Source organism: Capra hircus, chromosome 3 (genome assembly GCF_001704415.2).
Source record: "Capra hircus breed San Clemente chromosome 3, ASM170441v1, whole genome shotgun sequence".
Lineage (NCBI taxonomy): Eukaryota > Metazoa > Chordata > Mammalia > Artiodactyla > Bovidae > Capra > Capra hircus.
Genome location: NC_030810.1, coordinates 100,007,201 through 100,033,065, shown reverse-complemented (window position 1 = coordinate 100,033,065; position 25,865 = coordinate 100,007,201). Strand labels below are relative to the sequence as shown.

Genomic DNA, 25,865 nt, shown 5'->3' with positions numbered 1-25,865 from the left:
TTTCTCCCCTGTAAACTATATTTGTCTTTCCGATCTTATTACTGCAAAGATTTAAAGAGAGAAGGCTTCCCTAGTGGTCCCAAGGTTGAGAATCCACCTGCCACTGCAGGAGACATGAGTTTGATCCCTGATCTGGGAAGATCCTATATGCTGTGGAGCAACTAATCCCGTGCACCACGACTGCTGAGCCTCTGTTCTAGAGCTTCGGAGCTGCAGCAAGAGAAGCCACTGCAATGAGAAGCCTGTGCATAGCCATAAATAAATAATTTTTAAAAAGAATACACACAAGTGCTTTTAAAACAAACGTAAGGGATTTTGGGAAATGTCCCATAAGGACTAACTCCTGACCATGTCCAAGTCATTGAATTCCCGGGGAGAAACCACTAAGAAGCTGGTATCAATAAATAGGAGACCAAATTAAAAGCGTCTGCAGCTGTATTTTGAAGCAGAGGGGACACAAACAGGATTTTCTGTGCCTGGGCATTGTGGGAGTTCAACCAGATGGCAGAAATCCCAGGGGTAGGTTAGCACCCTACCAAATCTTCCCTATTGCCTATTTCTGTGTAGGTCAAAAGCCAAGAATGGGGGGCTTCCCTGGTTTGTTGTTGTTGTTCCCTGGTAATCCAGTGGTTAAGAATCCACCTTGCAGTGCAGGGAATACCAGTTCCATCCCTGGTCTGGAAGGATCCCACATGCCTCAGAGCAAATAAGCCTGTGCGCCACAACTACTGAGTCCAGACCCTGGAGCCCTTGAGCTGCAACTGCTTAGCCTGCATTCCTAGAGCCGGTGCTCTCCATCAAGAGAAGCCCTCGCAGTGAGAAGCCTCTGCACCGCAACTGGAGAGGAGCCCCCGCTCGCCGCAACCTGAGAAAGCCCAAGAGCAGCAACAAAAACCCAGCGCAGCCAAAAATAAATAATTCTTTAAAAGAGCTAAGAACAGGTTTTGCCTTTTTAACTGGTTGGGAGAAATTTGTGACTTTAAAATTACATGCAATTAAAATTTCAGTGTCAAAGTTTGGGACAGCCCTCTTGGCAAAGATCCCGCCTGCCAATGCAGGAGTCGTAAGAGATGTGGGTTCAATTCCTGGATTGGATCAGATCCCTTGGAGGAAGAAATAGCAACCCATTCCAGTATTCTTGCCTGGGGAACCCTATGGACAGAGGGGCCTGGTGGGCCACAGTGCATGGGGCTGCAAAGGGTCGGGCACAACTGAAGTGACTTGGCAGTGGTTGAGCGAATAAAGAATCTGCCTGCAATGCCGGACACACAGGAGATGCAGGTTTGATCCCTGGGTCGAGACGATCCCCTGGAGGAGGAAATGGCAACTTACTAGTATTCTTGCCTGAAAAATCCCATGGAAGAGGAGTCTAGTAGGCTACAGTCCAAAGGGTCACAGAAAATCGAACATGACTGAGCAACTAAACACGCCTCATAGGACCTTAGTATTGAGTAAAATCACATTTGGGGGGGTTCCCTGGTGGCTCCCTACGGTAAAGACTTTCTGCAATGCAGGAGACACAGGAGATGCTGATTCAGTCCCTGGGTCGGGAAGATCGCCTGGAGAAGGGAATGGCTATCTACTTCAGTATTCTTGCCTGAATAATTCCATGGACAGAGGAGCCCAGTGGGCTAGTCTATGGGGTCACAAAGAGTCACAGCTGAGCTTTGACACAGTTTGAAGGAAACAGAGTCATGATCATTTGTTTACAAATTGTGCAGGGCTGCTTTTATGCTGCAACAGCAGAGTCAAGGGTTGCAGCAGAGCTTGATAGCCTGCAAAATTGGAAATATTTATACTCTGGTTTTATTTTTTTAATACACCTTGCAGCATGTGGAATCTTTGTTCCTCAACTAGGGATCAAACCCACACCCCCTACACTGGAAGTGTGGAGTCTTAACCACTGGCCCATCAGGGAAGTCACATTTTTGGTACTTTAGAAAGAGGTTGCCCTCTCCTCTGCCTGAGCTAAAAAGGAGTCAGGATGTCATGAAAGAGTCAGGCAACCAAGAATCAAGGCAAGGGGAGGGAGGAAGAAATGAAAGAAGGGGTCTGGTCCTAGGGTAGATTAACTCTGCCCCCTCCCATCAAGGGCAAGGTCTTTGCCATGTGGCCTTTTATTCTAGGGAAACCAGGGACACACACATCCTTCTTTTTAGGAGTAACCTCAGCCTCTCACCCTGTTTCTTTTCCTCCTCACTCCAGGTTGTGTAGAGCTGTCTCTTAAGATTCAGGAAAGGCTCAGAGGAGTACAACACATAGGCATACATCCTAACTCCAACCTGGAACCTTCCTGAAATTGAACCCATTTCTTCAATACTGAGATTCTTTGCCAGGACATTCAAACACAGCTCTCTGGTGCTCACTGAAAAAGTGCTTTGGTCTCTCCAGTACGTAGCCATCTCTGCATCTCCCCTTCAGCTGACGTAGCTGATTGGTTCCCTAGGTTCTGACTGCTATGGCTCATGCATACCTTGTTTTGGACTAACTTGGTGTGTTACTCCCTCCAATCCTTTCTAGGGTCTGACTTCAGCCATGAAACACCCTCCTCTAGAGTTTTCCCCAGTCTCCAGGGTCAAGGAGCCTGAGGTCAGATTGAAGATCTGTACTGTCTAGTTTGGTTAACCCAAACTGTTTATCTCTCTTGTTGACAGACTTAGTCTTAGGTACTTTCCTGAGGCTTTCTACTTCCTGTAGAAGGTGCCTCCCACCCTTTATAGCTGACATCTCTTCATCACCTGCCTGTGACAAATAAGCCCCCCTCTGCTCTAACTTCCCCACCCCGCTGACTCCCAGAACCAGAGATGATGGATTTCAGGGATGCTGGTAGGAGAGAGGGTGGGAATGTGGGAACCCCCACCCCCACTCCACCTCCAAATTATAATCTCTAGCCTGATTCTCCATGCTTTAAGAAGAGGTTTTCCTGATTCAGTTTACTTTGGTGGGGGAGGGTGTTAAGTTCAAATGAAGTCTCTATTTGTAAAACAGGGGAGAAGGGAAAAGCAGAAAATGAAAGAGGATCTGGTTGGAATCTGGAAAGGGATTAACAGTTCCTTGCATTTTATTCTCACTCTCCTCCCTCTGCTCTCCAGGTCTGTCTAGATCCTGCCTCAAGGGCTCTTGAGAGAGGGTTTCTTAAGACCCTCTGAGACACTCATAGCATCACGTGGGTCAGCACCTGGGCCCTTGCTCTGGGCTTCACTCTTCGTTACCACAGAGGTTGAATTTGGACCACTGAAAAGTACGGGTCTCTTCAGACCCACCCCTGCAGCTGTGAGCACCTGCTTGCAGGGAGGCCCCCAGTTGGGGAAGTCTAGAAGCTAAATTTAGTCTGAAGGCTGAAGGGTAATTGGGTGGGTGATTACCCTGGGGAAGCTGGGAGGGGGGAGGGGGGAATTCTGAGCCAGCTGAACAGAGACCTCAGAAGTTCACTTGTAAGTCCCCAGATTAGAACCACAGTCATCTTCCCCCAGCACACTCAGAAATGAGAAGCCCCAACAATCTCCTGGCCTTCTGCACGCTTGATCTCTCTTTTGCTCATCAAGATTGTTCCTATCGCCACCCCACCCCCACCTCAACTCTCAGGGGTCTAGTTCCTCTGAGTCCTTCCCTAAATTCCCCCCAGAGCAGCAAGGCTAAGGGCCCCTGCACCACATCTCTGAACTTGGGTTACAGCTTCCTCTCTCCCAAGTCCCTCCACAGGGTTTCAGAGGTCAGCAAAGAGGTGTCTGGCCACAGTAATCCCCTGAAAGAGGCCGGGAAAAGGGGGTGCTTGAGGTCAGCTTCCGCTTCCTGAAAACTTTTCACAGTGACTCCCCTTCCCATTCTGACCTCAGTGACCAGAGGAAAGAATCCTTGGGGGCTGCACTGAATCCTAGCTTTAAAATGAAAGGGGAAAGGGGGTAACCCCCCAGATGAAAGCCCACATCCTGAGAAGTCAGAGGCTGAAGGCTGTGAGGGAGCTGGGGGCTATCAGGGAAGGGAGGTGTTGAAGCTGGGGGAGCCTCAAGAGGGGCTGTGGCTGCATTCCCCACCTGTGATTGGTTCTCAGGCTAAGGCCAAACTCCAAACCTGCCCAGCAACAGTCCTGAGAGGCCCTAAGAGGGAGGAGGAACTTCGGGGAAGTCAGCTGAACTGGGGCCACCGCCCAGCCTTCAGCTTCCAGGAATCACTGGGAGGGCCCCAGCTCTTCACCGCACCCTCCCTTGGTCTCAGGACTCCGCCTTCAGCCTTCAGTGTCTGCAGGGCTGGCTCAGGTCCTACTCCCCTGGTGCCCCCACATCTGTGATCCCCTCAGAGGTTCACCAAAGAGGAGCCGTCTGATGCCTGCAGAGACACTGAGACTGGGCCCCCTCAGTACCCTGTTCTGCATTTCCCACCCTGGAGGAGTCAGTTTCATTTTCCTTTCCCCCCATTTTCTTCTGCCTCCTTCCTGATACACTGTCCTCCTGAGATGGTACCTGTAGTCTTCCTTCTCAGCCCAAAGAAAGCCTGCTTCCCAAGGCAACAGAATGACATGAGGAAGCTGCCAGAATGGAGAAGTCCTGTCCCCTCGGGTAGCTCTGGGGTCCTTCCCAGGGTCTGGCTGTGTCTAGGAGTACATGCTCAAGACAGTAGTCACTGAGTTCAGCTGTTTCTGCAGGCCTTTACGATCTTACTTGGCCAGACTTGTGGGGGTGAAGGGATGGGGGAGGGGCCCTCCTGATGGGGAGAGAAGCTCGATTCTATTGCACTTCCCTCTTTCCTAGACATGGGGACCCCTCCCCCAGAAGTGTGGCTTCTACAAGTGGTGATCAGGACTCAGAATTGTAGGGGTGGGGTTGGGGAAAGGATTTGTGTTATGGAAAAGGCTGTCCACGCTCACACCACCTCCAACAAACTGTTTACCTTGAGAGTGGACATGGGCGTTGGGTTGGGAGAAGACCAGGATGAGACATCTCTGAAGAATGTGTCTTTGGCTGGACATCCAGTACTGCCTTGGCTCCACCCTCGACTCCACCCCCAAGTCCCCTAGAACCAGGCCAGGCTCCTCCTCCTCCAGCCCTTTCTGCTGGGGGCGGGGGTGCGGGGTTGGGGGGTTGGTGGGAATCATTTCCTTTCCTCCCACTCTATAAAAAGCAACAAACCAAGAGCTTAATAGGAAAATGGGTAATAGCAGAAAAGATGAGAGGGGCAGGAAGTCAGGGCCAAGGAAAGAGAACAGGAAAAAGGACCCCTGAAAAGGCAGCTGTCATTCAGCTCAGCCCCAGATGGAGAAAAAGTGCTACTAGATTCCAAGAGACTTTACAGAAGGACCCAGCCTACCGAGAAACCCACCATAGACCGAGTAGTTTCTGTTTTGGACCCAAGTGCCCAACTCTGTAGCTAAGCTGGGGGGAGTGGTGACCTCTAGTGGTGGATGACCAACCTGCAGGGCCTGCGATCCCCCAGGACCCTCTGCCTCTGACCAAGGCTGCATTCGGGTCTCAGGTGACTGGGGCTCCTTCATTAGGCATTCTGCGCCCAGACTCTCTCCATCTGGGCTCCAAGCTTTGTTCCCCTTCCCACCCTTCATTCTCATCTCACACAGCTTGCTTAGGTGGCCTGTACAGCTGGGTTCCCATGAGGACAATGAAGAGCCTGTTTCTCATTTGTCATAATCATCTTTAATAAAAATAAATTAGTTCTGGAGTAGGAACCACTTTAGGAGGTGGGGAGCAGAAGCAGGGGCTAGGATGTCTTATTCTAAACTTGCTCTTTTCCATCCTCTGCCCAGCTGGTCTCTGCTCTGGGAGACAGTCTCTCTTCCTGGAAGGCACTCGCTCACCCCCACCCCTCATTAGCTATGAGAGGGAGGGATAGAAACTAGGTAAAGGGAGGAGTCAGAGGACAGAAGGATGGTTTACATGATACATGGCCTGAACAGGAGAAATGAGGGTTAGGACACAAAATTGGGATTAATGTGGAGGCCAGACTCTAAGTAGCTCGGATTCCCAAAGAGCTGCAAACTTGCTTTCCTCTCATCCCAGAAAACTCTCTTGGAAACAGGCATCATCCCCTCCCGGGGGACTGTGTAACTTCTTTTTGAGAAGTGATACAGATGTATGGGCGCACACACATCCATACGGGCCCATACACATTTGGGTGCATGTGTGCACACACACCATCACACCCCACACAGGCACAGACCCAGCCACACATCTTGATGGTCACTGTCCATCATCTTGCCAACTTCCATCACCCTGGGGGACATCTCTAGTGAGACCAGGACAGGCTGGAGAGCCAGAGGATACAGAGTGGGATGATTGAGGGGTGACTGATGGTGGTATGAGAAAACCACAAGGAGAGGGTCTCTTGGACCCTTTTCAGGCAGGCTCTGGGGAAGACCGCTCCAGGGCATGGGCACAAGAGCGGCAACAGGTGGCTGTGTAGTAGGGATAGACGCAGAGCCGGGCCTGCACCACCAGGGGGCAGTGTGGAGAGCTGTCCTTGCATTGGTCATCTGGGGACAGAGGAGGCCATTGGGCACAAGAAGTCACCAAGATCCATCCCGCTGGAGGCGTGCTGCCCACTCCCACTCGTCCTTCCTAATCTCCACCCACATTTCAGCTAACTCGCTCTACTGGGGATGGGGGAGAGGGAGCTCTTTACCAGGGCGCTGGCTGCAGGGCTGGCTGTTACAGGATCGTTTCCTGGCGGGCCGCAGATGAAGAGGGCATCGGATGCTGAGGGTCTGATTGGCAGTCAGGCACTGGACCTCCCTTGTCTGCACGCCGCCCTGGCAGGAGCGAGAACACTGGGGAGACCCCAGCTATCAAATCAGACCTCTGCTGTGCTCCAGGCTCCTCCTGCACCCCAGGCCTCCTCAGAGGAGGAGGAGTTGGGGGCCTCTCCTGGAGCATTATGAACCCCCACGCAGAGGGGCCCACCTCTCCTCCCAGTCTAGGCAGGGGGACAAGTTAAACTGCCCCTGGCCTTAGCTAGTGGGCACAGAGGGATGTCCAAGGAGAGAAGCCTCTCCTCTCCTGGTAGTCCACACTGGGTAGGGCAGGGGAGCCAGGCACTCACCGGACTCCAGGGTGTAGAAAACCACCGGTCCTGGCAGTCCTGCCCTTGACAGGGCTGCAGGGCAGGGGGCCTGGGAAGGTGGGAACAGTTGCTAGGAGAAGTCACGTTGAACTCAGTCCCCAGTTTGGACACACAGATGACGTCTCTACGCTGCGTGCCAGAGCCGCACTCTGAGGAGCACTGGCGGAGGAGGCAGGGAGGGAGAGCAGGATGACTCCTACCTCCTCGCCCCGGGAATCCCACCCTCGGGCCCCTCCCAGGCGCTCAGCTCACCTCCGCCCAGGGCCCAGTGTACCAGCACCACGACACCTCACAGGGCCCCAGGCTGCAGGCACGCATGTCAGGGGGCCGGCTTCCGGGTGCACAGGTCTGCTCACCGGCTCCTGCCCCTGCTTCCTCCTGGCTTATCCCGTGGGCCTCCCCACTCCCAAGGCAGACCACAGAACGTCTCTGGATTCCCGTCCCACACTCCGCTGAGCACTGTTGGGAAGCAGAGTGTGAAGGGGGACGGGGTGACGTCGGGGAGGGGAGGGGGTCAAGGACAGACACCTCCTGGATCCGGGAGTTAGGGAATGCCCTGGGGGACTTTTGTCAGGCAGGGTTCAGGACGTTAGTGTAAGTTTTTCTCCAGGTTCCCAACATTGGCAGTGTCTAGCACACAGCAGGTGCTTGCCCAGTCAATGTTTATGCAACTGCGTTGGGAAGACACCTGAGAGGGTGTCAGGGGAGATGGGGGGCACTAGGGATGTTGGGGATCAGCAGAGGGGGGGGCCCACCTTGGAGCTCCAGTCGCTGTGGAACCAGGCCGTGGTGCAGGGCCCCATGTCACAGGCCTCTCTGCTGGGGGGCCGCGGGGGCCCTGAGGCGCACTCCTGCTCACTCACTTCATCCCCGTTGTTGCCGACACAGCGGACCTGCCGGCTCCTCTGGCCGCGCCCGCATCGCACAGAGCACTGAGGGGACGAGGGGCACAGAGGGCTGGGCTTCCCTGGCTTCCTCACCGTCTTCCCTCTCTGGGGCTTCTGAACCAGAACGGGCCTCTGATGCCTGGCTCAGAGGTTACAGGGCTTCATGGGCTGAGGAGCAGGCTGAGTACAGGGCATGTCTTAGCTGCCTTACAGTTGGAGGCTCATATGAGATCTCATTTGTAAAAGTTTCTGCCAATTAATACAGAGTTGGGAAAACCACAGCTCTAGCTCACGGGTGCCCACACCTCCAGGATCCTCCCCATCCGAGAGCCTCCTTGCCCGGGGCCACTCACCTGGCTCCAGGGCGAGCGAACCTCCCAATGGCCGCAGAGGCGCAGCTGGCAGGGCTGGGTGATGTTGGGCCGGGGCAGGTGCCCGCAGCGCTCGGGGGGCACTGAGGAGCCGCCGCCCCCAAACTCCTGCCGGCAGCGTAGCTGACGGTGCTGGGTGCCCGGCCCACATGAACGGCTGCAGGACGTCCACTCGCCGGCCTCCCAGCTGTGGGCAGGGGGGGGAAGGGACAGAGACACAGATGGCAAAAACAGAGCTATGTGCGGCTGCCATGTTCAGGAAAGGGGACAACAGACTGGGAGTGGGGACCTGTCAGAGGCGAGTGGGCTTATTTAACATTTGGAGTCTGGGATCCCTTGTGGGGCTCAGGGTTGTCTTGCAGTGGATCAGATGGTAAAGACTCTGCCTGCAGTGCAGGAGATGAAGGTTTGATCCCCAGGTCAGGATGATCCTCCGGGAGAAGGGAATGGCAACGCACTCCAGTATTCTTGCCTGGGAAATCCCATGGACTGATTGGCACAGCCCATGGGGTCAAAAAGAGTTGGACAGGACTAAGCGACTAACACACACACACACACCACACACATCCTCAGTTGTGTAAGAAACTAAGAGAATGCAGCCAGGAGACCCTGTATTGAGTGCAGAGTCCAAGTGAGATCCTACGGGTGCAACTATTGTGTCCCTAGGACCCTAGCCCGCCCATGGGGCACACTCACTATGGTGGGCATGGGGGGCCGTGGCAGGGCTCCTGGGAGGCTGGGGGCCTGGCACCCATGGCACAGCTGCGTTCATCCAGCTCGTCTCCTGACTCTCGAGAAACGCAGAGGAAGATGGGGCGCCAAACACCTGAAGGGGGATAAAGGGAAGCCCGGGGAGGTGGGATGGCTCGGCATCCAGTGTCAGTGGGTCCCAGGCACTGAAGTCTGAGTTGGCACAGAGTCAAGGTGTGATGCACGCCCAGGGCAGGGGATCAGGAGTGCCAAGCCGGGAATATGGGCCAAGGGGGCTGGTGTGTGAAGTCTCACCTTTCCCACAGGATGCCGAGCACTCTGAGTGTCCCACTCGTTTCCAGTATCCGGCTGGAGACCCCATCGGTGTCCTGGGAGGGGGTGGGGCGGGCATCTGGGGGATCCTCACCTGCCGCTGGAGGGTGCCTGGGGTGCGGGCAGGGCGGGGCGCTGAAACAGGAGGGGGCTCTACCCTCAAAATTTCTGTGAGGAGAGAGTTGAGTAGACAAATCAGATGGGCCTCCTCACGCTCAGCTTCACCCCACCTCCTTCTAAGTCTGGGGGTCAAAGTCTTACCAGGCTGGAGTTGAGGAACACGAGGCTCCGGAGTGGGGTTCTCAAGGTTCGGGGGAGGTGAAGAGATGACATACTGATAGAAAACACCTGGGTTTTCCTCCTGAAAGATCATCTGGGGAGAGAAAGAGAAGGTAATGAATGTTCGGGGGTGGCCAGGGGCCGTCTGCCAGCCTTCTGCCCATCCTGAGACCCACAGGTTCCCCTCAGAGGAAAGGCCTCCCGCAGCGGTGCGGCCTCCCCAGGCCCAGGCCCCTCGCTCACGTAGACATCCACGGGCTGGGTGGTGGGGCCTTCTGCGGACAGACTCTCCCCAGCGCCCTCCTCCCGGGGAGGACGGTTGTACCGGAAGACAGTCCCGCCGGCGGTATAGGACCCAGGGGGATCCACAGCCCAGTTTCCATTGATGATGGACCGGCCCCCAGGACCTCGAAGTGCTGGAGATGGCAGATCAGGACACGTGAGGCCGTCCTGTCCTCCTCTCCTCTCACTTCCCTGCTGGCGGGGAACCCACATACCCCCCAAACCTGCACACTCCCCCATGCTCCTGTGGCTTCCTTGTTGCCCCCACCTGGGAAGGAGAGGGAGGGGAGCCCTGACTTCACTGGTGGCTTGTTTCCTGTGCTGAATGGGGGTGTGCCGGGCAGAACCAACTGACCAGGGATGGAGTGGGGACCTAAGGCGGGGGAGCTCAGGGACGCACCAAGGTAGTTGGAGCTGGGCCGGAGCTGGGCGATCTGGAGTCGGGAGGCCCCGGCAGGAATGGATAAGATCTTCTGATAACCCAGAGGGCCACCCCGCTCGGTGAGGTTCCCCGAGACGAGGCGACAGGTAGAATCATCACCCCCACAGACGCCACAGCCATCTGGATGCCGGCCAGAGCCGAGGATGCCATCACAGCCAGGGCTCTTGGGGAAAGCAGAGTGAGGCAGAGGCTGCTGGAAGCCAGACATCACTTCGCACCCTGGCCTGGGCTTCTTGGAGCCTTCAGCTCACCACGGGTCTCGACCTTTGCTGTGCAAGTGAGACTTGTTTCTTTGTCAGCACCCCCATTCCCAGCTAGCCTCCAGGAAGCTTGGACGGGCCCAGGGGCATCTTTCCCGCTGTTCACATCTTTTGCTCAGCCTCACTTGGCAGGTAAGAACCCTCCTCTTTGCCATCTCTGCCTGGTGTTTCGTCATTGTGATAATGAACAAGGAGGCTCTCTCGGTGTGTGTGTAGTAGTTACTAACGCTGCCTCTCTCCCCATGCATGTTCCCCCTCTTCCCTCACCAGACAGCGTCCAGCCACACAGATGTCCAGGGCTCCGGGCTGACACAGGGTCCCGTCCTGGACCTTTTGGGTGTGACGGACATAGAAGCGGAAGCCACGGGGACGGCAGTTCAGCTCACAGCGCTGAGAACCCTGAACTAAGAGACAGGGTAGAAGGGTGGTTAGCTAGGTTCCCTGGCGGGAGGTCAGTTGGGAAAGACTCCAGGACCCTGAGAACAGCCCTTATGCTGGCAATAAGGCATCCTGAGGTTGCCAGGGGCCCTGTCGTCAAAGGCAATGCAACAATTCTGAAAGGTCAGTTTGAGGGTCACACAAAACTCAAGTCAGATCAGCTGGGATCACTGAGACCAGGAAAAGGGCGGGCAACTCTGAAGAGATACCTGAAACTATGATTATGGGAGTTCAGAGCTCAGGAGGGCTTATCTTAGTATCAAGGTGACACAGGCCTAAAACCCAAAGGGTGGTAGCTTGGGACAGAGTGATGTAACATGGTCCAGGGCCAGTGGCACAGCCCCAGCCGGCTGTCACCACTGGACAGGATCTCTCTGCCCACGCCCGGCCCCTATCGTGTCCACTCCACCTCCTGGATGGGTTTCTTCCCAGAGGAGGTCTGCTGAAGAGCACCTCTGAATGCAGCCCTCTCCCAGCCTGACTCCTCGGCTGACCATCCACCACATCTGACAGCAGGGGTCCTGTCTGAAACCCCCACCCCTCTCTGGGCCTGTTCTGTCTCTTCACCCCCGTTGTGGGAAATAAGGAAGACGATGATGCAGGAGAAACACAAGAGCCTAGAGGAGACAGAGAGGGCTGAGTCTCCTTCCCCGTCACCCCCCAACCTTCAGCCCCCCTGTCCCAGGGATGGCTAGACACCTCACCTTCCGTGAAGGGCTCCCACTGGTACAGTTGGCCCATGAACTCCTGGGAGTCAAAGGCTGCACACTGCAGGGCCCGGGGGTCTGGCTGCTCAGGGGGGCAGGGCTGAGGTGGGGGATACAGAGGAGTCAAAGCTGGGGAGGAAAATGGGGGTGTGGGTCAGGGCTGGATTTGGGGGGTAGAGAGGAAGGTCAGGTCTAGGGAAGAGCTCCAAGCCCCCTGCCCTGAAGAGGTCGGATGCCAAGGCCCTTCTCCCTCAGGTCCAGATCTGACGGGCTAAGGACCCAGACTTGGGGTCAGGGAAGCAGAATTGGAAGTCTGTGAGGGGTCAAAAAAGGAACTCACCGCTTGGCTGCAGGCTCTCAGCTGTTCACTCTCCCCAGAACATCTTGGGACAGGGCTACTGGGAGCAAAGAGGCTCCAGAGTGGGCTGGAGTTGGGGCCAGAGCTCAGCAGAGGCAGCCAGCCATCTGGCTGGGGAGGGGCAGACTCTGTGAGGGACCCATGGAGATGCCCCCCAGGTCTCCACTGCTCCCGGCTCTGCTGGCCTCGGCCCCAAGGCACAGAAAGGAAAGGATTAGGGTGTCTGTCTGCTAGCCTGGGACTGGCCCAACCCTGGGAACTTGGCCTTCTTGGCTGAAGGGACAGGTGAAAGGAGCTACCTTCTCCTGGGGATGGGGAATGAAAGGAGGGCTCTGTGCCAGAGGCCTGGGCTCTGGGGTGTGGCCCTGTGGGGGCAGGCCTGGCTCTAGAGGGCACTGCTGTCTGAGCAGCTTCAGGGCTTGGTTCTACTTGGGGTGGGAGGGTGTGGGCAGAAGATTCTGTAGGAGACAGTTCTGTTTTCTGGGTGTGGTTTGTGGAAGGTGGCTCTGTTCTCGGAGTCAGGGATGGAAGATCTGAGGTTTGAGAGAGTTCAGATCTGGGTGGTCTTCGGGGATGCCTGCGGTTCCGATGGAGCGGCAAAGCAAAAGGCACCCTCCCATAGCCAAACATTCCTGGCTTGATGGGGTCTCGAACCCGGGACCTGAGAAGGTGTTGCAGACGTGGAGTCACAGCGCTGGCCATCTCTGATCCAGCCTCCCCATCCTACTTCCTAGCACCAGAGAAGCCTTTCTAAGCCCTGGATCCTTTGCTACCCTTTCCTTCATCCCAAGCCCCGCCTCTACCTCAAGGTACCACCCCTACCTCAAAGCCCCACCCCTCACCTCCTGGCTCCTTGAGTCTCCGGAGCCTCCTCTCTCCCTAATTGAGAAGCAGGACCTCGAAGAGGGCCACCTCTTCCTCGAGGCGGTGGCCTGTATAGGGGAAGGGTTTCTCGGGAAGTCTGCGGTCTGGTGCCTTGACCCCGGGGAAGCAGGGCTTCTGGATGTCTTGGGGGCCGGGGTGGAAGGGGCAGGCCCTGGTGGAGTTGAATTGTAGGGAGCTGACATGTCCGGCTCCGGCGCTGTACCCCAACCCCACAGGGCTGAGAGCAAGAGGCCCACTGGTCCCAAGGACCCCAGACCCCTTCAGGGCCTTGGCTCTCCTCGGAGGGTGTCTGAAGAGAGTGTCCAGACAACACCTAGGTAGACAAAATGTTCAGACAAAATTAGAATGATTTTCGAGGGAACTGTACAGAAAATCTAGTCCATGCTGAGGTTTGGGGCAGTTGTTAACTGACCCAAGGTCATATTCAGTAGCAGAGGTGGGACTTAAAGTGATTTGGCAAGGAGTTAGGGAGTTGGAGAGGCTGGAGGGACAAGTGTGAGAGAAAGGGGCCAGGGCTTATCAGAAGCTGCAGAAAATGCAAATGTGGTCTGGAGATAGTGGGTAGTGGGGAGACAGAGAGATGAAAGGATCGTAACCTCTAGTCCCTGGCTCACCTCCTGATCCAGGCAGAGCTGAGGGAGGGACAGAAGCAGCATCAGACACAACCGGGGCCTGCAAACCAAAAGCAGGAGCGAAGGTATCAGACAGGAGCCTGAGGAGGTGTTACATCACGCCTCGCCCCCAGCTGGCTCCCCACATCCTGATACCAACTTCTCAGAAAGCAGAAGTTACTCACCACTTCCCCCGGCCCCTCCCAGAGAGGTCCTTTCCCTCACTTCTACATACTGAGTCAGTCATTCCCTCCACCCTGGCCCCCTACCACTTACCTGCCCGCCCACTTATCCATTGCTCCTCCCTTGATGGCCCTGGGCCCAGGGAGGAGGGGACCGGAAGTAAACACTCTACTGTGGCATCTGGGCTTCGGGTGGGGGTTGCGCTCTGTAAGGACCCAAGCCTGGTCCAGTCTCCGGAAAGCTGGGGATTGGGAGGGATGACTTCTCAGAAGGACAACTCAGAGTGAGAATGGAGGGGTGAAGATTGGTCCATCCCTTAATGATCCTAAAGGTGAGAGGGAAAAGGAGCACTGCCTTTGTCCATCTACCCAAGCTGAAGGGGTGGAGGTCTGCCCTCAGCCTCCCAGCTCAGGCGCAGTCCGCTCCCTCAGCTTCAGGAACTTCTCAGCTCCTGTGTCCTAAACAGTGACTGTCTCTAGGCCAGCTCAGACACATGCATCTTTCTTAAGAGGGTTGAGGAGGGAGGCTCAGTGAGGACTTTTCAGACATCCTTTCTGAGCTGCTGACTGGAAGCCCCCTGGGCTTTCCATTCCCACCTGCTTCTCAGCCTTTTCTTGCCTTCTTACCTAATAAGCTCCTTCTGGAACACTCAGACACAACTGTGCCTGTCTCAAACTTTGCAGCCAAGGGATAAACTAAATGGGCTGATGGTTTATCTCTAGAGAAGCAGGTGATTTTCCCCAGTGATATTTAACTTCCCTCTAGGGGCCAGCCTCCGGCATTGGATCAATGAGGCCTTCCTTCAGGCAAGACTCTGATGGCTGGGGGAAGCTGGGGAGGGGAGATACAGCTAGAGAGGCTATTGGTCCCCAGTCACTCATGGGTCTATCTTCTGAAGAGCCAAGTCCATCCTGCAGTCTCAGCTTGATCACTGGAGAAGTGGAGCTTGGAACCCTCCCCCGGTCTAAGCCTGGCTCTCCCATGGCTCCCCCTGGCCCTCCCATGGCTCCCCCTGGCCCTCCAGTCCCTTCACAATGAACCCTTCCCACCCCCACTCTTCATGCTGCTCTGAGCTCTGCTTTCCAGGAAAAAAAAAAAAATGTTTCTGTTGGATCTGAAAGGCACCCGGGAGAGGAATCCAAGGAGCTAATGCTGAGGTGGGCCAGCTCAGGGGCAGGAAAATGACAGAGGGAAGGGCAGGAATGTGCTTGGAGGTAGCAAATCCATTCCCCCTCACCTCCCTGAGACCCCAGCGCTTGGGACGTTAAGAGAAGGATCACAGTGGCGGGGCCTGTGCCCGAACGGTCTCCTCAGCTACTTGGGGTTGTGAAGGGGGTTGCTGATGGCTGCTCCTTCCCTTGGCTGGGCTGACCACTGAGGTCAGCAACTCCGCCCTGATGAGGAGGCGGGCAGGGGCTCCAGAGAAGGGCCAACATTCCACCCAAACCTTCAGCTTTCAGCCTGACTCCCTTCCTGGTGGTTGAAGAGAAGGAGATGGGAGGCTGGTCACTGCCACTTCTTGCTGCTGGGTCCCCTCTCCACTCCCTCTGCCTCTGCTTCTCTCTGCTACCCCAGGCCTGTGTCTAGCTGTCTCTCTCTATGGGTCTACCCAGTACACATAATCCTGTCCTGAGCTGGGTTTGGCTTTGGCAGCTCCCTGGAGAAGTGAGGGGTGGGGGGTGGGGTGACGTGAGCTCCTGGGGCCAGGGCCAGGCCTGGCTCCCTCTCTGGAAAAGTCCTACCCCACCCCCCGCATAGCTGGGCAGGGGGCCGACACACGCACACACAGGCACACACACACGCTGCAGAAACAGATACACATTTGTGGTTTTCAGTCTTTTCATGTTTTCCGTTTTTCATCTGGTGAGCCTCACTGTCCAGAGTGAAGAAAGGAGAGGTCAGACAGAACTGGCCATTCTTGGGCCCGGCTGACACTGGTCTAGACAAACCTGGGCTCCTCCCTGCCACAACTCCACACTGGCCAGTGGAGATCAAGGAGGAGTGACCTGGGCAGAACTAACCACTTCACTAACCCCAAGAGACCTACCTCTGGGGAACAGTGGCGCTGAGGGGCAGGGGGTGGGTCCAGGGCTCCAGGGCTGGCTGCAGAGTCCCTGTCTTGGGCAAGAACTCCTTGGTCCTCCTTGTGCCACTCCTGGGTCCTGGAGGCCCATCCCAACAGGTGTCCTGCCTTTCTAGTCGTCAGGCTGAGCTGGATTCGGGGCACCCACTTGTAATCCTCCCAGCGTCTGTGTCCCCCAACCCAGGACGGAAGCGGATGACAGGGTTGGGGGGATGGGGGAGGAACGCATCATCCAGAAATACCTTTCCAGAGGGGAAGGGCAGGAGGTGCCCGGCGCGTGCCGGGAGCTCCTGGGTGTGTTTTCCAGTTTTATTCTGTGTAGGAATTTTGGCTGATTCTTCGTCCGAATGATGGGGCCAGCGTTCCAAGGGATCAGAGCCCCCTCCCCAGGAACTGGACCCCAGGGACTGGAAGATCTTCCGAGGCTATAAGAACTGGGGCCGGGGTCATGGCTGGGGCGCGACCGCGGGGCTCGGAGAACCCGGACGGCGCGGGGGCGCAGGGCGGATGGTCTAACCAGACGGGGGAGAGAGGGCGACCGGGGCCAGGGGTCCCAGGGAAGATCTGTACCTGCTCTGCGCGGCCCCGGCGGCCAGCTAACCCCTCTGCGCCCGGGCGCTCCCTCCAGGCAGCCTCGCTCCGCGGCAGCCACTGCGGCCCCTGAGCCGGGCTACGGCCGCCTCCGGCCTCGGCTCCGCCCCCGCCCCGCCCCGCCCCGCCCCGCCCAGCCAGCCCGCCCGCCACGCGCCCAGCGGCAGCCCCCCGGCGGCCCCCGAATCCCCAGCCCGCCAGGGCCACCCACCCTGGGCTGCGGGCCTTGGCCGCTCCCGCCCGGCACCTGCCGACCGCTCCAGGGGGCGAGGCCGAGGAGGTCCCAGCCGGGTTCCGAGGGAGCCATCGCGCCAGGGCTGTCCCTCGACCCGGCTGGGGCTCGGGTCTCCGGGACCCGGGTCTCCCGACCGGCTGCGCTGAGTGGGCGGTGCGAGCGCTGCGCCAGCCCAGGCCGAGCGGCCGCGAGGGGCGCCACGGGGTTGGGTGGCGCCGGTACCCGGGCGGCGTGGGCGAGCCCCGCGCCCCACATTGGGGCGTTGCTGGGCTGGGAGATGGTCAAGCCTGACCTCGATTCCACGTTGGTCAGAGCCCTCTCCATCACGCAGCCTCCCGTGCAAGCCCAGTTATCCCTGCTTCTCCTAAATTGGGCTGTGAACCATGTGGTTCTGACTGCTCAGGGACCCTCTAAGCCTCGGTTTCTTCATCCATAAATGTTAGCTACGGGGAGTAGCGCAAGGAATGCGCTGATTTGGGAATCAGAGGATCTGGATTTGCATCTCCGCTCTGTGATCTTGGATGAATGCTTCAACCCTTCTGTGCTGCAGTTTCCGCATCTGTAAAGTGGGGTTAATCTGACATATACGAATAGGCTTGGAGATATGTCTGCCTAGTTACTTAGATCAGGAAGAATACATCCCATACTCGGAATTGGGGGCAGCAGCTGGGGAGGGGTTGGGAGAGGAAAATAAAAATATAAGCTTTCACTTTTTTACCCTATATGCTTATGTGTTTTTGAATGTTTAACCACAGGCATTATCGGTTTTTTATGGTAAAGAAATAAATAATACACGTAAAATGACAGAGTAGATAAAGTCATTATTTTTCTTGTCACCACTATTTTAAAAGTTTTATTTGCCATCTGTTCATGAACTACAGTCAAGTACTGTTGGGTCTACTCTCAAGTATTTGAAAGGTTTTATTTATTTATTTTTTTTCCAGTGACTTGTCAATATTTTAAAACCAGGATATTTCAGTAGCAGGGTATCAGGTGTTCCCACCTAATACTTATTGAGCACTTTCTGCTCTTGGTGTGGAAGGCACAATTAGAACAGCCTCTGGCCTTAAGGAGTTGGGTCTAGTTGGAGACAGACTTGGGAGGTAAGTACTGGACTCAACAGAAGCAAATGTTATCTCAAGAGATGAGGGAAGTGAAAACATAAAATGCTTTTAAGTATAAGTATTATATCCTTATTTGAAGTTTAACATCTATATTTTATTATAATTTATAAATTATATAATTTATATTATAAAATTATAATTTTATTATGATTTATTATTATTTCAATAAATCCCTAAGTTTTTTCAAGACAAGGGCCATTTAGGCCACTTTGTGTCATCTCTGTTTTTTCATCTTTTGTATTTCTGTTTTGGTTTTTGTATTTGTAGAGTTAATAGAAATATTTGGAATGAAACAGAACAAACAGATGAGTCCCAGGTGCCCAGGCCTGCTTTCTGACTTTTTTTTTTTGCTTTCTGACTTTAAACTCAGGCTCACTGGGTGGTGGGTAAACTGGCAGGGAATCCCTGAGACTCCTGTTATTTTGTGGGGTGCAGGACAAGATTGCTAAAGCATTTATTTTTAAGTTTTTATTTCTCAAGAACCATTATAAAGTATCCTGGTTTTAAAATATTGGCAAGTCACTAAAAAACAACTTCAGGACACCACAAGTATAACCTAAAACATGTGGATCATTGCAGATTGGTCTGCAGGTCCAGGTTTGTGCCTTTCCTAAAGACATCTTCAGCCTTGGTCTCCTGCTCCTAGAGCTTGGGAAGGTAATGAGTTAATGCCCCCTCCCCATATGGGTGGTTTATTTTGGGACTGCTGTTAACAAGTCCTAATTCAGAGGCACATTTATAGTCCTGGATTTGGAGGGGAAGCCCCTTTGCTCAGACTTTAGAGAACAGTACTGATGATGAGATGCCCAGCCCACAGGGCAGAAGATATTTTAGGTCCAAGGACCTTTCCATGCCCCCAAGTCACATCCCAGCAGCACTCACTTATCAACCAGGGGACAAGCTGCAGGACCAGAAAGTGTGGCGAAGACAGCAGAGTGGGAAGGGAGCCTGAGGGGAGGGAAAGGTCTGCCTTTGACATTTGTAACTGAGGGTCAGAAATAGACCTTTCCATTAAGAAGTGGCTGCTGACCGAAGAGCTCACGAGATTTATTACAGCTGTCACCTCCCAGGACTTGGTGGTCTGAAAATATTGTATTAGGGAAGGAATTTCCTATGCCTCAGCAGTGTGCAAAGTGCCAGATAAAATTTGTGGATACTGTCTCAAGGATAAAAAGAAATTTCTTAAAAGATTATGCAATAAGTAGATGTTCACCCCAAAGTACGTCTAGGACTATGGACAAAAGAGGGGATAGGCTAAGTATTTTTCTGACTTGGAGTATAACAGAGTGACTTAATAATAATAATATAGTTAACATGTATCTGAGGGCTTCTCTTGTGACTCAGTGGTAAAGAACCCATCTGCCAATGCAGGAGATGTGTGTTTGATCCCTGGGTTGGGAAGATCCCCTGGAGAAGGAAATGGTAATCCACTCCAATATCTTGCCTGGGAAATCCCATCGACAGAGCGGCCTGGTGGGCTACAGTCCATGGGGTCACAAAGAGTCAGACACAGCTGAGTGACTAAACAATAAAACATATATAGCACTTACTACATGTGCAGGCCCCACTGTAACACAGCTGGAAACACACATGCAGAGAATTCCAGGGACCCAGTTTCCAGCCTTGGCCCTGGTTGAGGAACCGAGATCCCATAAGCCTAGATCCTACAAGCACTGGGGCACAGCCAAAAAGAAAAAGAAACAAAGATACAAAGAAAAATATGGTAATTTCTCAGTGAGAACCTATTATCTGTTTATGTTGTGTACAAGTGAAGTTTTTGAGAACTATAGCTGAATTTGCTTAATAATCTTTTCTGGTAGTAGATTAAAGAAGTTTTATTTTTGTTGAACCTAATAATATTTGAAACTCGTATTTCCTGTGAGATGTTGTCCCTACTCCAATACAGTGCTGATGCCAATACCAATATGTGTAGGTGGCGTCCGGAAATTAGCGTGAAACTATTGGTTTGTGGTCATAGCACCCATTTTCAGAAAGCCTAGTCTGTTTGCCTTTCTGCCTCTGGGAATCGTGGTTTGCTCAACTCCTTTGTTCCCGAAGAGCCTCTCTGTTCCCAGTCGCTGCACACCAGGCTGGGCTCCAGCCGCTGGTTCCGTGTCCTGTCACATTCGTTCTGGCCGTTTTCTTTCACTAATGCTGTTCTTCTGACATCGGCCCAGTTAGCTCACTCCCCACGACAGTTATGAGAACAGACTATTGCGACCTGCTCACTACAAAGGACCTGGAGGTGGGGACCGCCTGGCCATGTTTACCGCTGTATCCACCACTTTGCCTTGCACATAGTAGGCATTTAATAAATGCTTGTGGGATGAGCCCTGAACGAGAAATTGTGATCTCTGCCTCAGCTCTGGCCAGATTCCAGCACTTCCTGGATGCTATGTCAACTCACTTTGGCTGAGCTGGCGCTAGGATGATGGAATCGTGAAGAAACAGGATATGACCCGCCTGGTAAAATGAGGTCCAAGATGAGGATAGCACATTCTGATCGCCAGTCACTGCTCCGAAAACATTCAGTTTGGTTAGAAACTCCCAAAGCTAGGGTTCTTTTTAATTTGATTTCCATAGTTCAATCCTTCTGGGTCTGTTAGGCAGGTTCTGGGGTCCTGTTGACAGAGGTTGCCTTGGTACCGCCCTGAGCCATGTGTCTCTCCATAGGCATTCCAAACACAGGAAGTGTTCAGTAAATGTTTATGGAATTGAATGAATTGATCAAACATAACCTTGGCAGCCATTAAGTTTACAAAATCATCAGTACTTTGACAACTATGTTAAGCGGGTTGAACTCATGTACATCTTCTTACATATGTGTATGGGAAACGTGGCCATAAGCTAGAGTTTCTGGGTTAGCCCTCCAGCAGGTTTGAGAATATTCATTCTTTGCTAAATTGGGAAGGTCTTCAAATATTATTCTTCCTCTGTTATAGTCTTAACCTAACCAATTTATAGATTTAATAAAATGATACCCATCACCAGGGATGGGGAACAGTTAGCCAGGACACTTCCTCTGACACAAGCCTCCACTTAGTCCTGTCCTTAGGATCTCGGAGAGCATTCTCAAGAGCCACACACCCAACTACTAGGGCCTATGGGGGCTCAGGGCAGTGGGCAGTCTCGAAGTCCCCTTTTGTGCTGCCACTGAGGCTGCTGCTGCAGCCCTGGGTCGTAAAGAGATGAAGTGCTGAAGAACAAGCTCTGATGCGGATTCCATCCCAGTTTTGCCGTTCAGTAGCTGTGTGACCTTGGGCATGCTAAGTTTCTGGCTTCTCAGTTGGAGTAACAGCAATACTCCGTTTATGTTCTTCATAGATTATTATAAAAACCAAAATAAAAATGACAGCATGTGGGGACTTCCCTAGTGGCCCAGTGGTTAGGAATCTCCCTCCCCCCAAAATAATCTGCCTGCCAATGCAGGGGACACGGATGTGATCCCTGGCCCTGGAAGATCCCACATGCCTCAGAACAACCAAGCCTGTGCAGCAACTGCTGAAGCCCACTCGCCCCAGAGCCTGTGCTCCGCATCTAGAGAAGCGACCAAGCCCCGCAAGGAGGAGTAAAGCCCTGCTCACCGCAGCTGGGGAAAGCCCGCGTGCAGCAGAGAAGACCCAGTGCAGCCGCAAATGAACAGTAAAAGAGCATGAACCTGCAGAGTCATATAGAAAAGCCAGCCAGCATTATGACTGATGATACGTTTTATTTCTATTTATTTATTTATTTATTTTTTGGTGTCTGGTCTGCTTTATTTGTCACTCTCAGAACACCTCATTTTTGACTGGACTCAGACTTGGAAGTAGAAGCTCTCAGGGAGGACAGCCTCCGTCTCTTGGCGATCTGCTCCTGCCGTTTTTCTTTGGCCTCCTTCATTCTCTTGGCCAAAAGTTTAGCATATTCTGCAGCCTCTTCTTTATTTTTCTTAGTACGCTGTTTCTTCAGAGCAATACGCCGGCGTTTGTGTTGCAGAACTCGGGGAGTCACGAGACGCTGAATCTTGGGTGCTTTAGTCCTAGGTTTCTTACCATCTTTGTTTAGGGGCTTTCGCACAACATACTGGCGGACATCATCTTCTTTAGAGAGATTGAAAAGTTTGCGGATTCTGCTAGCTCTTTTGGGACCCAGGCGATGAGGCACTGTAGTATCAGTGAGTCCAGGAATATCCTTCTCCCCTTTTTTCACGATGACCAAATTGAGAACACTCAGATTGGCATCCACAATGCAACCCCGCACAGATTTGCGCTTTCTCTCTCCAGTCCTCCTTGGTCTGTAACAGGAATACCCCTTACTCAGAAGCAGGCGAACTCGGCCATGGGTCAAGACACCCTGCTTCATGGGGAAACCCTGCTTGTCGTTCCCGCCACTGATTCGGACCACATAACCCTTCCATTCTTCACCCAAGGCGTCAGCAGCAACTTCTGTGGCCATACGCTTCTCGTAGAAGGTACGAAGTTTTCGTTCATCGTCCACTTCAATGAGCTTCTGGCAGCCAGTGGCCAGGAAAGAGATGTTCAGCTTCATTCTGAAGCGGCCGACAGCCTCCGAGGCGCCACGAAAAAGAGCTGATGATACGTTTTAAATTTTATTTTAGTTGATGTGAATCAAAATTGCACTGTGTGAAGGCTTAGACCTGCCCCTTTGCGATGCTGGCGTTCTGTGCTCTCTCAGAGCCCAGCAGGATTCTGCAAGGATTCACCAGTGACACAGCATCTATTAAATGTGTTCTCAGAGCAGGCTGATGACGGTGGCCCAGCCTCTGTGCCAGGGATTGGGGGAAAGATTATGTTGCTGTCTGGGCAGAAACTATCTTCCTTACTAAGAAATCTGGCAGCAGATGGGCGACCAGGACTGACTTCTGTGATGTCTTCCCAGCTTGGCCGGCTCCTTGTGCCTTGCGGTTCCTGGACCAGAAGGTGAGGTGCGCTGGCACAGATCCAGCAGCTGCTGAAGGCAAAAATGCACTGGGGAGACATTGTCCCGGTATCACAGAGAGAAGGGCAGTGTTTGGGGGAGGCGGGGTGAGGGTTGAGGCCTCTAAGCATTTTGAGAAAACAGAGAAACGGATTGTTTTGTTCTGGAGTCTGGAATTGCACTCAATGTACTGGCCACACATAGAACTATGACCAATTCCAAGATCAACTGCAGATGTGAATTAAGAGCAGGAAACAGTGTATTTTGTCCCAAGTAAGAAAGGTGGCAGAAACCCATCTTCCCGCCCCAAAAAGGCTCCTACAGAGAGAGTAAAGGTCCATGTAGTAATTGGACCCAATGTCCAACCCCTCACCTGATTCCAGAAGCAAATGAAGAACTTCTCCAAGCAGAGCAAAGGTGTAAAGAGAGGCAGGCTCTGGAGGTGATGGAAGCCTGCCTGTGGTTTGAAGAGGGCGTCCCTTCAAAGTAACAGAGCAGAGCCAGGAAATCAGGTGACGTGCTGGACGCTGCCGTCCAGAATTTGAGCAAGGTATTTCTACCCACCTGAGCCTTGATAAATGGCTTCTTTCTTTAGTGGCTTGTCACTGGAGACAGCGGATTCTAATCTCAGGACTGCCCCAAGGAAAGGGCTGTGGTAATTCTTCCCACATGAATCTTGCTCTCGTGCTTAGAAGTTTCCCAGACTTTCTAGAGAAAGCCAGCTTGGTGTCAAATTAATTTTGACAGAGTGTGCTGAAGGCCTAAGAAAGGCAGACATAAAAGGGTAGGAATCAGGGTACAAAACTCAAAACTGCGGCCAGAGAGACGGGCAGGGCAGCCAAAGGAGGGGCAAGAATTTCGTACATACCAAGGACTTGAAGTCAGAAACGGAAGAGCCAGGGCTTGCCGTGAGGAAACGCAGTCGAGGCAGGAGGGAGGGCAGGGTTGCCTCTCTGACCACAGGCCCAGGCCCATCTCAGAGACCTTGAGGGCCCTGTGCGGACAAGCAGGGGCCACGTCAGCTCCTACTCCTGAAAAAGGTCTCCCTTCTCTGCTCAAAGCTTCCCTGCTCCTGCAGCTTTAGGCTCTAGTCCAGCTCTTGGCATTCAAAGCCCCTCCGGCTTCGCCACCCAGGCCAAGCCTCCAACCACGGCTTCTGTGCCTTCGTGTCTGAAATGCCCACCCCCATCCATCTCCTCTGAGCTTTGAACCTTCCACGCCACAGCTCAGTCTATGAGTGAGCCTCTTACCTCCCAGGACCACCTCTGTCCCTCTCGCTTCTTGGCCCAAAGCCCTGGCCCTGGCAGCCCTCTAGGCCCAGGGGTCTCACACTTTGGTGTGTCTGACAATTGCCTGTGGGGATATTAAAGTATAGATGTCTGGTCCCCAGTCTGGGTGATCTCGTTCCTAAGCTCCACAGGGGTTTTACAAACACCCACAGGCGAGGCCAGCCGGTCTAAACCACTCTTTGGGAAGTTTACCTGTGAACCAGGTATGCAAGAACCATCCTTTATTTCTTACTAACAGCCTCATTTCTGTTTTTAGACCCCCCTTCCCCTGGGGTGATGGAAATTTAATCAGTCAGTTTAGAGACTTCACACCCTCGCCTGCAGGCATTGGGCAGTCACGTGCTTCCTAGCAAGACAGTGCTGATGATGGACAAAATGTTTATTCACTGAGGTGAACCTGACAGGTCTCCAGGAGCAAAGGCCGGTTCCTCTTCCTTGCTCACGCTTTGATGTAGCAGGGTCACGCGCTGCTGGAGGGAAGCGGTGGACGCCTGGCAAGACTAAGAACAGGTGAGCCTATGGCAGTTGTGACTAGAATCCAGTAGGAGGGGAGAGTCAGGAATGGGTCCACTCTGTTTATTTAAAACTGACATCTTTGGAACTTCAGATTCAGAGGCTTCCACTGCATGGGGTGGGGGGGGGGCGCTGGGTTTGATCCTTGTTTGGGGAACCACGATCCTACATGGAAAAAAAAAAACTGATTAGGACTAATCTTCAAAATCCTAGGGACATCTTTACTCCTTTCCTTTATCCCAGAATAGTATGGGACTTTAGAGGTCATTTTGCCCAGTCCCTTCGTTTTCCAGGTGAAGAGATTGTGGCAGTTTGTGGCAAGTCCAGAATTAGATTCCCGGCTCGTGTCATGAACATGAAGTCTGTCCTCCTAGCCCAAAGACTTCCTGTCCTTCACGCAGTTACGTGTCCTCATCCATTCTGAGGCCACCCCCTGTCTAAACTCTCCTCGCCTCCTGCGTGGATCACAGTGATGGTGGCCCTTACAAATGTGTGATACTTTGCTTCTGGCATCCATGGAATGCCTTCTCTGCTTATTCCCATCCCTCATATCCAACTCATCCTCCAAGGTCACTCTGATGCCACCTCTTCCAAAAGCAGGTGCTGCTCTGATCTGTCCTTTCCTCCTACAGCTACATTCAGCACCACACCCCAGCGAGTCACGGCAGGTGAGACAGTCGGCAGGCTGTGCCTCACACTATTTATATCATTTGGGGAATTTACAATCTAATCGATGTATCACTTAGATTTATAATTTTATAATGGTAATTTATATGTATTTATAAATTTGTTATAAATAGAATTTGTTAAATTCCCAAGAGTAGGGGCTTGCCTTACTCTTCTTGGTTTCTCCTTCAGGGCCTGGCATTGAGGACCACGGGATAAAATTTCAGTTGCTGCTTGTGTGCTGTATGTTAAGGGGAGAAACTTAGCAAAATACTTAGAAGTGTCCACTGAGCCACTGGCCCAAGTGAACTGGGAACACCAACTGAGAAGGAAAAATTTCTGGGGTAATTCCTTGGTGGTTCAGTGGTTAGGATTCCACATTTTCACTGCCAAGGGCCCAGGTTTGATCCCTGGTCAGGAAACTAAGATCCACAAGTCATATAGCACAGCCAAAAAAAAAAAAAATCTGGAGTAAGCAAACTCAAGATTGACCAAGGGTGATGGAAAGAAACCAGTGCAGTGGGCGTCTTCTTCCAGGACAAGAGGGGAGAGTGTACAAACCAAGGACCTGACATCGGAAGTGGGAGGGCAGAGGTTTGCTGCAGGGAGGAAGTAACCGGCTCCCTGCATGGCCCAGGGCCAGCGGCAGCCTC

At 53.3% G+C, this 25,865-nt stretch overlaps 1 protein-coding gene and 1 pseudogene across 8 annotated transcripts; both read right to left on the bottom strand.

Moving 5' to 3' along the window:
* Positions 5,627–16,541, bottom strand: ADAMTSL4 (ADAMTS like 4). 7 transcript variants are annotated; one of them, XM_018046039.1, is made up of 19 exons: positions 16,448–16,539; positions 15,842–15,912; positions 13,888–14,119; positions 13,615–13,672; positions 12,958–13,313; positions 12,098–12,776; positions 11,755–11,857; positions 10,880–11,016; positions 10,311–10,515; positions 9,872–10,044; positions 9,611–9,722; positions 9,332–9,517; positions 9,023–9,152; positions 8,309–8,513; positions 7,824–8,000; positions 7,321–7,527; positions 7,048–7,227; positions 6,631–6,775; positions 5,627–6,481 (listed from the first exon to the last, which is right to left on the bottom strand). In XM_018046039.1, the coding sequence occupies exons 3-19, from the start codon at positions 13,905–13,907 to the stop codon at positions 6,345–6,347; spliced, it is 3,210 nt and encodes a 1,069-aa protein (XP_017901528.1). In that variant the 5' UTR covers positions 13,908–14,119; positions 15,842–15,912; positions 16,448–16,539; the 3' UTR covers positions 5,627–6,344. The 7 variants fall into 7 exon arrangements, with proteins under 7 accessions (XP_017901528.1, XP_017901527.1, XP_017901530.1 ...); XM_018046038.1 differs by having other exon boundaries at positions 15,842–15,956; positions 16,448–16,538; XM_018046041.1 differs by having other exon boundaries at positions 13,888–14,035; positions 15,842–15,956; positions 16,448–16,538.
* Positions 21,569–22,393, bottom strand: LOC102186358 (annotated as a pseudogene). The gene has a single exon (XR_001295442.2). The product of XR_001295442.2 is annotated as a 40S ribosomal protein S6 pseudogene (transcript).